Source organism: Microplitis mediator, chromosome 1 (assembly GCF_029852145.1).
Source record: "Microplitis mediator isolate UGA2020A chromosome 1, iyMicMedi2.1, whole genome shotgun sequence".
NCBI classification, from domain to species: Eukaryota; Metazoa; Arthropoda; class Insecta; order Hymenoptera; family Braconidae; genus Microplitis; species Microplitis mediator.
Genome location: NC_079969.1, coordinates 25819050 through 25832590, shown reverse-complemented (window position 1 = coordinate 25832590; position 13541 = coordinate 25819050). Strand labels below are relative to the sequence as shown.

General features: G+C 30.3%; 3 protein-coding genes across 5 annotated transcripts in view; 2 read left to right on the top strand and 1 right to left on the bottom strand.

Moving 5' to 3' along the window:
* The first annotated feature begins 16 nt into the window (after positions 1-16).
* On the top strand, positions 17-2646 carry LOC130667180 (uncharacterized). Its single transcript, XM_057468674.1, has 2 exons — positions 17-272; positions 339-2646. The coding sequence occupies exon 2, from the start codon at positions 386-388 to the stop codon at positions 1769-1771; it is 1386 nt and encodes a 461-aa protein (XP_057324657.1). The 5' UTR covers positions 17-272; positions 339-385; the 3' UTR covers positions 1772-2646.
* On the bottom strand, positions 2594-5539 carry LOC130667188 (NSFL1 cofactor p47). 3 transcript variants are annotated; one of them, XM_057468692.1, is made up of 4 exons: positions 5388-5539; positions 4413-4848; positions 3836-4121; positions 2594-3099 (listed from the first exon to the last, which is right to left on the bottom strand). In XM_057468692.1, exons 2-4 carry the CDS (start codon positions 4720-4722, stop codon positions 2763-2765), a joined length of 933 nt encoding a protein of 310 aa, XP_057324675.1. In that variant the 5' UTR covers positions 4723-4848; positions 5388-5539; the 3' UTR covers positions 2594-2762. The 3 variants fall into 3 exon arrangements, with proteins under 3 accessions (XP_057324675.1, XP_057324664.1, XP_057324669.1); XM_057468681.1 differs by having other exon boundaries at positions 5117-5511; XM_057468686.1 differs by having other exon boundaries at positions 5302-5506.
* Positions 5540-9251: 3712 nt separating this feature from the next.
* Positions 9252-13541, top strand: part of LOC130667107 (elongation factor-like GTPase 1) — a 34667-nt gene continuing 30377 nt past the window's right edge. The window contains exons 1-5 of the mRNA XM_057468570.1: positions 9252-12233; positions 12309-12434; positions 12709-12756; positions 12866-12910; positions 13014-13165. Coding sequence (XP_057324553.1) covers positions 9676-12233; positions 12309-12434; positions 12709-12756; positions 12866-12910; positions 13014-13165 — 2929 coding nt within the window. The 5' untranslated portion in view covers positions 9252-9675. The remainder of the gene's footprint in view (positions 12234-12308; positions 12435-12708; positions 12757-12865; positions 12911-13013; positions 13166-13541) is intronic.

Here is a 13541-nt window from a genome sequence, read left to right as displayed (position 1 = left end):
ATAACTTCAGTATCATAATTTTTAAAAATTTTAAATGAATAATTTTCGAATTTATTTAAACATTTTACATATTTCTGTGTTTTGATATATTTGTTGATAAAAAAAAAACTGTCATCAACTTGAATTAACATCAAAACATAACCTCTGTTTATTGATCCAAGTGCTTAGGGTGGTGTCTATATATTTATATATTTATATTATATCAGATGTAAAGTGAATGTCCAGTTGTTAGTCAACAGTAAAAAAAATGGGAGCAAAAATGATCTAGACAAGTAAGTAAATTTAAAAATAATTATTTAAACTAAATTTATTTTAATTAATTCCGAATATTTGTCCAGGTTAAAATAAATTAAAGAATCAACTAGAACATAAAAAAAATAATATTATGAAAGTGCGCACTGTCGCTTACAATCAAAAACATCAATCGACTGTTCATAATCCATCGGGAAATTTAAATAAACAAAAAATGAGAAAGTATTATCAGGCAGCTCTAGCTCTTACAGCAGCAGTAAGTTTGATAGCTCTGCTATTTTACAGACATGAGTACAATAAATTACGTTTTGTACTCCAAGTGTTCAATTACTTTGGAACACCTCAGAAAAATTCATTTAATTGCACCAACAGTATACACATTACTGACAGATATTATCAGTCTTCTTCCTGGCAACGTATTTCTGATGATTTTTATATATACTCAGCTTATAGTTACGACGAAGGAGAAATAAAAGCTATTGGATTCGGTAAAAGATCTGGTAATAATTATTACTGTCGTGTTCTGTTTGACGACCAGCTGGAGTTCGTTGACGGCAAGTTGATTGTACAGAAAATTGATGAGAACCGTCAGGATCTTGGTAATAATGATGATTTTGTAGACAATAATGATCAGGACTACAATGGATTTTTATTTACTTGTAAATATGAAAAGGTGAATGACAAAGATGTTGTTGGTGTGGAAATATTTGACGATAAGCTCAAAAATAATGACAATAAGCCAATTATTCAAGTCCAGACACTGGATACTAGTTTAAATCATAATAAAACGAAGACCATCATCTGCGTAGCGCCGCCGGTATCAAAACCGTTGAAACATATTGACATGATAAGTTTCCTGGCTTTCCATGACTACATTGGGTGGGATAATTTTATTGTTTATGACTACGGGATTCCTCATGCCTTCAATGAGGCGGTCAAAAAGATGTCCATGTTCTCAAATGTTCAATGGAACTTCACTTACACGACGACCTCGTGGAATTTTCCTTACGCACAAGTACCCAGACGTGTTATGAGAAATTTAATAGAAGCTGATTGCCTGTATCGCACGTACACGCGTGCTAATTTGGCGGTAACTCTAGCTTGGGACGAGTATGTTAATCTCAAGTATCATACCTCCGTAGAACATGTGCTGTCAGATTTAAATAAAGTAAATGGTAAAATAGATGACAAGTTTCGTGTTAATGCCGTAATATTTTGTACTGATTACGCTGATAGTGACTCGGTAAATTCACCTACTCCTGTGATATTACGTACGACACGTAGACTACGAACCGCTGATAAAAATGAACCGTTATTTATTTATAAGCTTGATCATATTTCTAGTAATGACGTTACGCAGCAGGATATGGATGAGTTGATGATTATTAATCGCTATCAGAAGTGCAATACTAATGATAGACGGCAAATAAGTAATGGCGTTTTGAGATTCGCTGAGTCAATGCCGAGTACACAAATATTTCAGTATTACATTACTGGTAAATTGTTCAGCCATAATTAAATAATTTTATTCAATAATTAAGGGCATTCTCAGACAATATCTTCTACACTTTTTAAAAATATTCAATGACTTTCATATGTCATAACGTTATTAAAATTTTGGTAATTAATTAAAAAGAAATTGAAGTATTAATTGAAAGGACAGCGTGATTACAATTTCGCAGAGAGATTTAAAAAAAAATTACTTACAATTAACATCAATTAGGAGCTAAACGAAAGTTGGTAAATAAATTTCAGTTAAATATTCATGTCAGTTTTATAATTCGAATTTAAAAAAATTTGTAGGCTATGATTTATTTACCTAATTTTGTTTAACTTCTAATTAACAAAAACCGTAAGTAAATTTTTTTTTAAATCTATATCTCAGTCCGTTTTTTACTCAAGTAAAACACTTGGCTTCGTGACATCTATAAGATAACAGTTTTGAGGCTGTTTTTTGACCTATCGATAAGACACCAAAATGTTGACAAAATAATCTAAAATTTGTCACCGAAAAAATATCTGCTTAAAAGACTTGACGCAAGTAACGACAAAAATTATATTGCTACTAAGTCACCTAAACAATTTTTCAATTGAAATTACTTTTTTAAGAAGAGAAAAAGAACCCAAATTTTATATGAGTTCTAGGACCAACATCTGTACGTCTTATTTATTTAAAAAAACTCGGCTTTGAGTCATTGAATTTTTTTTTTTAAATTCGAGGCACTGTCGGAAAATGCCCTTAATCTTTAAAATAAAATTCTTAAGCTTCATGACAATGCACAAAAATTTTTCTAGTACAAGTCGTAAGCACAAGACATTAGGATTTTAAAATAAACAATAATTGTAAGATTTTTTGTATGCTTGAATTATTATTAAACTCTATTGTTCAAAGTACAGACTTTTATTTGAATTGCTTTGATTTTTTTTTATAAATTTTACTTGGTGAATAGTGAAAAGATAATTGAAAAAAAAATATTCAAAAATAAGCAAGTACTTAAATAGTTAATTGTCTACTTTAGACGCTGCATGATTGCTGAATTTTTAAGACCAGCTTCTTCGATAGTCTTTTTGTCTTCAGTCAACTCTTTAGTGGGATAAGTGGTGGACAGAGTAAAGTCTTGAGCTGCGTACTGTGGCCGCATCGTTGTAATGAAACGTCTTATGTCGCCGACAGTGTGAGTGAGATTGAACTGCTCACGGATATTTTGACCATCGGCTAGTCTTATTTGAATTGTTGTAACTGGATTGTTGGTGTCTACATTGAGCTGTGTACGGGCTAAAGATTCATTGGCAGACTGGTCTGCGGGGTCTGTCGGCATTGTCATTCCAACAGTTGCTGGTGATGGGCTAAATATAAAATTAGACATAAATTTTTTTTTATGGGAATGTAATTAAGGTAAAAGCCCCTATACCCGCTCACTCTTCATTGGAGTGAGATTAAATTACTCTATATAAATTAATAAATTAAATGAGAAACCATATTTTTTTTTATAGTTATTTTTTTAAGTTTTAAGTATTAGAATAAAATTGTAGTTTGAAGAATAATGTTGATAATTAATTATTATTAATTTTTTAAATAAGGTCCTTGGGTGTACCCGTAATCGCTCACTAAAAGTTGTGATGTACCATTACTCGATCAACAATGGCCCTATTGTTGCTCAAAGACAATATCAATTAAACTATAATAAGTTTATTGATTTGGAAAATAATTCATAAATTATATTACTTTATTCTTTCATAGTATAAAATTTCATGAATTTCAAAAATATATTTAATAAGATATAGTTATAAAAATTCTTAAAAAATTTGACGTAACCTAAATTTAATCTAACGAATGAACGTTAAAGTGAAAAATGCCCGGCTGAGCGCGATTTTGAAAACAGTCACTTAATTTAAATTTATAATCTATTATAAAATAATTTGATACATTATATTTTAATAAATTTAAATTCACAAATAATTATGTATCAATAATAATTTTTTTACTTGAAATTTTTTAACTTTAAACAATTAAAGTGAGCGACTAATGGTACTGAGCGGGTATAGAGATTTTTACCTTACTAATAAAATAATGAAAAATTACCTTCCCAGCATATGCCCACGTCCGGCGAATGCTTTAACTTTAGTCTTTTGAGGCACATAATCTTCATGATGATGATCTTCAAGATCAAGACGTACTTCAGTACCTTGAACTTCCTGGCGTAATTCCATTGGTATTTCTCCTCGTTTAATAGTTTCCATAAATTCGCGGTTCTGAGGCTCATTGTAGGGACGTAACTCACTGTCATTTATTGTAAATCCTTCACGCCAAAGCTTTAATGTAATTACTCCAGCGTCTGATGGACGTTGACTCGATGCACCAGGAATAACTAAAAGACAAAATAAATAATCAATGATCCTGAAGTTAGCGGACCATTAACAATTCCCGGATTTTTTTTCTAACAAATCAATAAAAAAAAAAAAAAAAAAAAAAAAAAAAAAAAAAAAAAAAAAAAAAACTAAAAGTATGCATAGATATAATTTTTTAGATGTTTTTTTTTATAACTTATCGATTATAAAAAAATAAAAAATTACTAGACGTTGACCAACTTCAGTATTACAATAATCAATTAATTATACATGATTGCAAATATAATTACGTGTCATTAAATAAAATATACCTTCAGTATCACTACTAGTTTGACCTAATTTATAACCAGTTCCACTAAAAGTACTAGGTCTCTGTTGCTGGGAGCCTGCTCTCTCATCAACAGGAATCGATTGATCCTGACATGATTTGAACATATCACTGATGATGTCATTTTTTTTCTTATTCGGTCCTAGTATTTGCTGGCCACTGTGTTCAGAACCACCAGCATAAAATGCCTGGCCTTCTTCATCAGAACTACTGTCTTTATCTTGCAGAGACGCTAGTGTTTTTATTTTAGAATTTTGTTTGGATTTACTCGATGAAGGCTTTGATGGCTCCATAGCACTTGACTCTTCAACTTCTGGCTTAGATAACGCTTCTGTAAACTGGTTTATTACGTGGTCCAAAACTGGCTCTTCTTCAATGGGTCCTTGGTCTCCGTACTCGTAGAAGTTTGTTAAGGCGACCTAATTTTTTTTTTTATTAATTAATTTTATTATTGGTAATTATAATAATAATAATTATTATAATAATGATAATAATAGTTATTATTATTACAAGTATTGTTATTGTTATTTATATATTATTGGTGTACGTAAAGTTAGAAATGAGACTAATAAAGAACATGAAATACCGTGCGTAAAATAATAAATAAAAATTCTATCTTTCATGAATAAATAATTTTAAAAAATAATAATAATAATTGATGTTGGTATTTCATAAATGCTGTCTCACCTCTAACTGCCAAGCTGACGAGGCTAGATAGAATTCTGCTCTTTCACGATCAACACTAGTTACATCCATGAATTGGGATATAAGATCTTCCTCCATGGTGTTTTTTTTAATAATATATTTTATTATTGTCAATAATAAATAAGTTCTTATAAAAATAAACAAAAAAAAATTTTCAAATAAATCACCTCGATTTAATTATTTTATTAAATCTCCAACACAAAAGTCTTCAGTTATTATTTTACAACGTAAATTGTTAATTGATAATTCTAACCTCTAGCTCGTTGTCTTTTATTGTGTTGTCATTTGTCGTTTTATTTTATTGTTTTTTTTTTTTTATATATTTTTTATTTCATGACTCATAACCAAAAACTTATTTATATTTTCGTTGTTATCGAGATGAGGAACAGAAGAAGAAAGAAAGAATATTCCGTTAGCGCCATTTTTAAAACTTTTTATGAGAGTGAGTGTTGCCATGAGACAATTTTATAAATTTTGAATAAATAAATAAATTAATTAATTAAAGTAATGGAGTTGAATAAAAGCATAGTAGCAGCACGATTTTTGCGCGAAACACTTGCGTGTTTTTTTTTTAATATTTTAAATATTTCTATCGTATTCTGCTGCCATTTTATTTTGATTCACAATTTTTAATTTTTCTCCCATTTCTGATGAGTTATTTTTCGAATATTTAAATTTACCGCGCAAGTAACAAGAATAGTTGATGAATTATTAATGAAAATAAAAAATTTCAAGTATACTTTTCAGTATAATTACTATAATGATTGACACAAATAACTTTTAATGAAATTATTAAATTTTAATTTTTAAATTTCGCGCCAAGATGGCGCTACTGCGCGTTGCTGTGAACAACGTTCAAATGTTTGCTATAGTGGGGGTGGGAGAATGAATTGTGCAACTGACGGTCCAATAGCAACAGTCAGTATCATTGACCACGGCAGTAGTAGTCCAGATTCTTCTTCACATTTAAATTAAAACACAGTATTGCAGTTAATTTGCGGAATAATCCATAAAATTTATAGCTCACAGTAATTATTTAATTAAAATGTCCAGTGTTTGTAAAATTTAAATTGTACAAAGTGTCCGTGGTGTAGTTAAGAGTTGAGTGTTCAGTGCTAGTGTAAAGTGTTGTGAATTCCTAATGCTGGTAACTCAAGTTCCTGAGCAAAATCATCTGGCATCGTCTGGTGGGAAATAGCAGTTAAGTGACGTTTTTTTAGCTGCAATGCACTTGGAGCAATTTAATTAAAATCTCCAAGTGTATTAGGACACCCTTCTGCATATTATTTCTCCACCAAGGTTTGTTCAAACACTCACGTGTTTTTTTTTTTTTTTTTAAATATTTTTCTATCATATTCTGCCGCAATTTTATTTTGACGTATGATTTTTAATTTTCTCCAATTTCTAATAATTTGTTTTTCAAATATTTAAATTTACTGCGCAAGTAATAATAATAATTAATAACCCAAATATCCAAATTCTCAATGATACAGAGATAATCAATCACCGAAATCTCAATGATACAGATTGACTGTCTTACTTACCGAACGCAAGTCTTTTTAATAAATCAAAAAGATAATTTTAAACTCAAGAATTTCTGTAAAATTTCAATAAGAAATCTATATAATTAAATCAGGACTTGTTACCACCGGGTACATAAATTTTAAATTGTTAATAAATTGTTAATATTGAGAGAACTTTTTATAATATGAGAATAATTAAAATTTTTTTTATGCTTAAATCGAAAAATTTTTTCTTGTGCCAAGAGTTTTTATTTCTTAATATAAGAGAAATTTTTTTTGAAGAAGACCGTGTTAGTTTTTTATAAAATTGTTTTTTTTTTTTTTGTTTTGTTTATTACAAAAAAATAAAATTTTTCGGTACAAGTACTATTCTTTTAACGTAAGAATCTTTGTATGCTCCAACCGAGAAAAAAAAGTTGCTTAAACCTTAAACCAAGAGAAAAATTTCTTGGGAGAAAAGATATATATGTAAGAGAGAGAAGTCACCAATGCTAGGCAGTGGCAGCGGGATTAGTTCGATGTTCGCCGCGAGATGGCGCCCAGCCGCTTGTAGTGTCCTTGATAGAATATTTATTTCAGAATTTATATATTCCATACTTAGTTAATTCATTATCATAAATGATAAGGTGGTTTTTTTCAAAATTTTCCACAAATAAAAAGTACAAACTACAAGTATAAAATTAAATATAAACGAAACATATATTAATTTTTGTAAAAGTCTTAAATAAGATAACAGCAAAACTAACAGCTTTTTGTATCCAACCTAATCAGAAATAAAGAGAATTTTTAAACTAGACTAAAATTCATTGATATCTTTCTTTAGCTGACCTATAAATTATCTTCAAAGGAATCTTCGATGTTAAAATTTATAGATTAAAAATTTATTCTTCTTCGATTTTTATCTTCTGAATTCGGACAGAACGTATGATGCATCTTGCCTGAAACCATTCCTTTCTGGCTTCGCATTCTCGAACATGCCGTGTTCTTTCAGTGATTTTATAATAAGACAGATACTATTAGTGATATGATTGTGATTGTAATAAGTCCGTCTTGATAATTATTTATTAATATTGAAAGCTGTTGATTATGAATGGATTATTTTTAAATTTAAATTAAAATAATATAGTAAGTTGTTCCAAATTTTTCGCACTTTCATAACACATGACATTTCGTTATAAATTACACTGCGAGTAGTTTTTTAAAGTGAATATCATGATTATAAATTTATAAATGAACTTTTATAGGTAAATGACGGGCACGTTACCAGTATTCAAGAGATCTCGATTTTGAGGAGTGAAAATATATTTCCAGATGAAAACTTTAATTTTTAAACGTCTGTTGATAACCTCAGATGTAGATATTTTAGAGAGTATTGACATAGTGATGTTATAAATTTAAATTATAGCCATATAGTTGATTGTCATCTGTTATTGTAAGCATATCGCAGTATTGTACAAAAATTAAAACAATAAAGATCCGTCGATAATTTTTTTTGTTTTACTTTTAATCTATATCCATTTAACTTTAAATTTATGTAAAACAAAATTAATATGACCTAAATTGATTCACATTCCTACACTGTAAGAAGAGCGGTGTTAAAAATGGACTCGTTTTAACTCCGCCCGGTGTAAAAATGAAATTGCACCGGTGTAGGAGGAGTAATACACCGGTGTTAAAAATACCGGTGTTAAATCGGGGTAACCGGAGTAAAACCGGTGTAAAAGCGGGGTAAATTGCGTCCGCTTGGAGTATTAACTTGAAAGATTATAAAACACGAAAAATGTCAGTTCTTTATGAAAATTAATAAAGAATATCATTTTTTAACAAGTATAGTGATCGAGTAAGTAAAAATATTCCCAAAGTAAAATATTTTAACACCGGTAAAGAATATCTACACCGGCAGCGGCGTTATTTTAACACCGGTTTAGAATATTTACACCGGTGGCGGCGTTATTTTCACACCGATTTCGGGGGTAAATTTAACACCGATAATTTTAACACCTACACCGTTTGGACTTACCCCGGTGATTTTTTACAGTGTAGTAAATAATATTTCTGATACATTCCTTGTTGTCAGCTGAATAAGTCTATCCATCGAACGTTCTCAAAGATTGTGCGCACTTATTTTTGAATTATCTAAGGGCCAGTTTTTCAAACCGAGTTTATTTTTATCCGGGTTTTAATTTTCATTGCTGGTATATCTATATATTATTAATATATAGATATACTAGCAATATTAATTAAAACCCGGATAAAAATAAACTCGGTTTGAAAAACTGGCCCTAAGTACGCATTTTTCGATTTTCATTCTACTCACATTTTATTTATTTATTTATTCAAAAATTTAAAAAATTCCTTATTGTCAGTTACATTCACACTCATACATTCGGCTGCTTTAAAAGAGTCGAAGATTTTTTATTTAAAAAAAATGGTAGGTGACAAAAAAAAATTGCAACCAGGATCATTTTCATATATTTTCATATAAATCTTTTGATGAAGTGCTGCAGGTTTCAGGATAACCGACCCGACTAAAATGTTTTAACTCTAGTCGGCAATTAAAATTTCTTTCAGACAACTTTTTTACTAAACATGTGGTCGAAATTAGATAAAATCTAACCTCTCAAAGTCTAGTGTTTACATAAATTAAAGTTCCGAAAATAAAAATAAAGAAAAATTATAAAATAAATAAAATTAATATTCAAAAAATAAAACGTCAGATAGTAAAAATTTTCTAGTTGCTGTGAAATCAACTAGAAAACAAAATAAAATAATTCGGAATGGTGTGTCAATGTGAAATGTCTGTTACCTTATCAAAAAATAACATTATTCAAAAATTTAGAGAACATTATTTACAGTGGAGACTTTTAAGAGTAAAATAGTACTGGTTATAATTTAAATATTCATTAATTTATTATTTAAATTAATTTTATAAATTACATACTGCAAGTTTTTTAAAATCCTAGTTTATTTTTTATTTATCATACTTAGATAGTCTAAATAAAATAATAAATATATAAAATGAGGATCGTTGATTTAGATAAGCTGATACAGCTTCAGAAAAAACCCGAATCCATAAGAAATATTTGTATACTAGCTCATGTAGATCATGGGAAGACGACATTAGCAGATTCATTAGTAGCAAGCAATGGGATAATATCATCAAAGCTTGCTGGCAAGCTGCGTTACTTGGACAGTCGTCATGATGAACAGCAGCGCGGGATAACTATGAAGTCTAGTTCAATAGCACTCTACCATACGTATAATAATAATGAATATTTATTAAATATTATAGATTCACCAGGACACGTTGATTTTTCATCAGAAGTGTCGACAGCTGTACGTCTGTGTGATGGAGCTGTCGTATTGATCGACGTCATTGAAGGAGTATGTCCACAAACCCGAAGTGCCTTGTCTATGACGTACGTCGAGGGTCTCAAGCCAATTCTGGTACTAAATAAAATAGATCGTTTGATTACCGAGACAAAATTGGCTCCTCTGGACGCTTATATCCGTCTTACCCAAGTACTGGAGCAAGTAAATGCAGTAGTGGGTGATCTTTTTGCCAGTGATATGATGGAACGTGAAGAAAAAGTTGAATCTAATGATAGTATAAATGACAGTACGTCTGACAATAATTCAATCCAGCGTCCAGTTACTGATTGGCAGTCGGCACTTGAAGAAACTGATGATTCAAATTTATATTTTTCTCCTGAACGTGGTAATGTATTATTTGCAAGTGCTATTGACGGATGGGGATTTGGAATTGAAGAATTTGCTAAAATATATTCGGAGAAACTTGGATTTAGTCAGCGAGTTTTAATGAAAACATTGTGGGGTAATTATTATTTGAACATGAAGACAAAGAGGATCATGAAAGGCGCACAGGAGAAAGCTAAGAAACCGTTATTTGTATCACTGATTTTGGAGAGCTTGTGGACACTCTACGAAACGGTTCTTATTAATAAGGATAGAGAAAAAATGGTTTGTATGGTTGATAAATTAAATATTAAATTAACACCACGAGATTTGAGAGTTACTGATTTTAAGGTACTGCTTCAAACGATAGCTTCTTTGTGGTTACCGCTGTCACGTGCTTGTATAAATATGGTTTGTGATAATGTACCAGCACCTCATCAGTTACCGAGTGAAAAAATCAGACGGTTGATGAGTGGCCATAAAGAATTTAAAGCACTTCCTGAAGAAACTCGGGTACTGGAGAAAGCATTTTTAGATTGCAGCACTTCACCTGAAGCGCCTGTTATTGTTTTTGTATCTAAAATGTTTTCAGTTGATAAAAAAATGCTTCCAGAATTTAGAACAAAGCCACTGACTGCTGAAGAATTGGAACGAAGGCGTGAAATAATAAGACAGAGACATGCGATAAAAGAATCTGAGAAACGTGATCAAGAATCAGATAAACGTGATCAAGAATCAGAAAAACGTGATCAAGAATCAGTACCAAAGGTTAATGAAACTCATGAAACAGATTCAAATAATAAAGAAGAAATTGATAATACTGACAGTGAAGTTCTTATTGGATTTGCTCGTGTATATTCAGGTATAATTAAAATAGGTAGTGAATTATTTGTACTAGGTCCGAAACATAATCCTGAGTTTGTAATTGAAAGGAAAAATAATGGAGAGTCAATAGAACCGGGTAAATCATTGAAAGAATTAAAGTCAGGATGGTATGTGACCAAAGTCACAGTTACTAGATTGTACATAATGATGGGCCGTGAATTGGAGAGTATTGATCAAGTTACAGCTGGTAATGTTGTAGGAATCGGTGGGCTAGAAGATCATGTTTTTAAAACCGCGACTTTGTCATCAACAATGATGTGTCCTTCGTTTACTGAACTGACGTCGCTGACGGTGCCAATTCTAAGAGTTGCTTTAAAACCAGAAAATTCGTCCGACCTCAATAAACTAATTAATGGTCTTAAGTTATTGACTCAAGCTGACTGCTGTGCTGTCGTTCACATTCAGGAAAATGGAGAACTTGTCCTCAATACTGCTGGTGAAGTACATTTGGAACGGTGTCTTGATGATCTTAAGTTAAGATACCCGGAAGTTGATATAAAAGTCTCGGAACCGATTATTCCATTCCGTGAGACTGTCGTGCCACCACCGATTGTTGATATGGTAAACGAAACTATCGAGAACAAAATTAAAGACAAGCCTGTTTTCATTGAATACTCGATGGGGAATGATAAATATATTATTGAGATTGATGCCAAACCGCTACCGGAAAGTGTTACTAAGCTGCTGGATGATAATCGTGACTTGATAAAACAACTTGACTTACATTGGGAACGAATGGTTAAATCAGAATCCCTTGCCAATTCTTTTAACAATCTGACACTCGATGACACGTCTCCCATAAGTAGTTCAAAGGTCGAGGTATTTAGAAAAGAACTTGAGGAGGCTCTTAGAGAGAATAAGTTGGAAAGTGTCAATAACATCTGGTCATTTGGACCTCAAAAATGCGGGCCTAATATACTTATCAATGCTACTGATTACAAAAGAATGCCGTTTTGGATCAGACAGAATCAATCGGCTAATGATTTTCGTGCTTTGTGAGTTTTTATTTCATTTATGATAAATAATTAATTGGTGATGATTTTTTACTGATGTATTTTTTATTTTTTAAGGTATGACAATAGTATTATTAATGGATTCCAATTAGCAACAATTGCTGGGCCTTTATGCGAAGAACCAATGAGAGGTGTCTGTTTTATTATCAAGAAATGGGAAAAAGTTACGAAAGACATTGAAAGGTAATTATTATTATTATTTTTATTTATGATACTGAAGTTAGCCGACGTTTAATAATTTTTGAATTTCTTTTAAAAACGATAAATTGTAAAAACAAAAATTTCGCCTGTAGCTTTTTTAATTTTCTACATGTGCATATTTTTAGTTTTTCTTTTTCGTAATTAATTCGTGGAAAAAAAAATCCGAAAATTTTTAATTGTCTGCTAATTTTAGGATTATTTTTTAAAAATATTTTAATACGTGACTATAATTATTACTCGGTAAATTTTTTTTTAGTGAACCTAGTGATCAAAACAACAAAAAAGTTAACGAAGAGACAGAAAGGTATTTTTTCAGTTTTAAAAAAATAATAATTATTTTTCAGTGTTGCGTAGTAATTAAAATGTAAATGTGAGTTAATTTTTAAAAGAAAATTAATTATTCTTAATTACAGTGAGTCCGGTCAAAGTAAACAGAAAGTGAAAAAAGAAACTGAAAGGTACGATAGTTTTTTAAAAAAGTAATTATTATTAAGTAAGGGCACATAAAGAATTTATATGTATAATTTTATTTATTTTTATTATTATAATTACTGGTTACAGTGACCATAGTAATAGTCAAAGTCAAAGTTACTTGAGTGGTCAATTAATATCAGCATTCAAAGAAGCCTGTCGTCGTGCTCTCAGCATGCGACGACCTCGACTAATGACACCGATGTACTCATGCAGCGTATTGGTCGACCACGATGTTCTTGGTAAGTTTAATCATCATTTTATTAACACTCACTAAATAAAAGTGGATTTAATAACCGCTTTAAAAACGTCAAACCAGTTGTTTAAATTTTTTATTTTATCACTTTATTTTATATATAAATTTTTTTTATGTTTATTACAACATTTTATAATTTGCTACCGAATTTAATCGAATTGGTTTTTTTTTACGATGTAGTTTATCACTAATCGTTTTAATTTATTTACACAAAAATAGTAGTAATAATAATAGTAATTAATAATAATAATAACTTATAAATATGATTGTTATACTGGAGTATTGGCGCGTCTAAAAAGTTATTGATATATAGCGAATAAAAAATATTGAGAAATGACACAAAAAAAAAAAAAATTGATGAT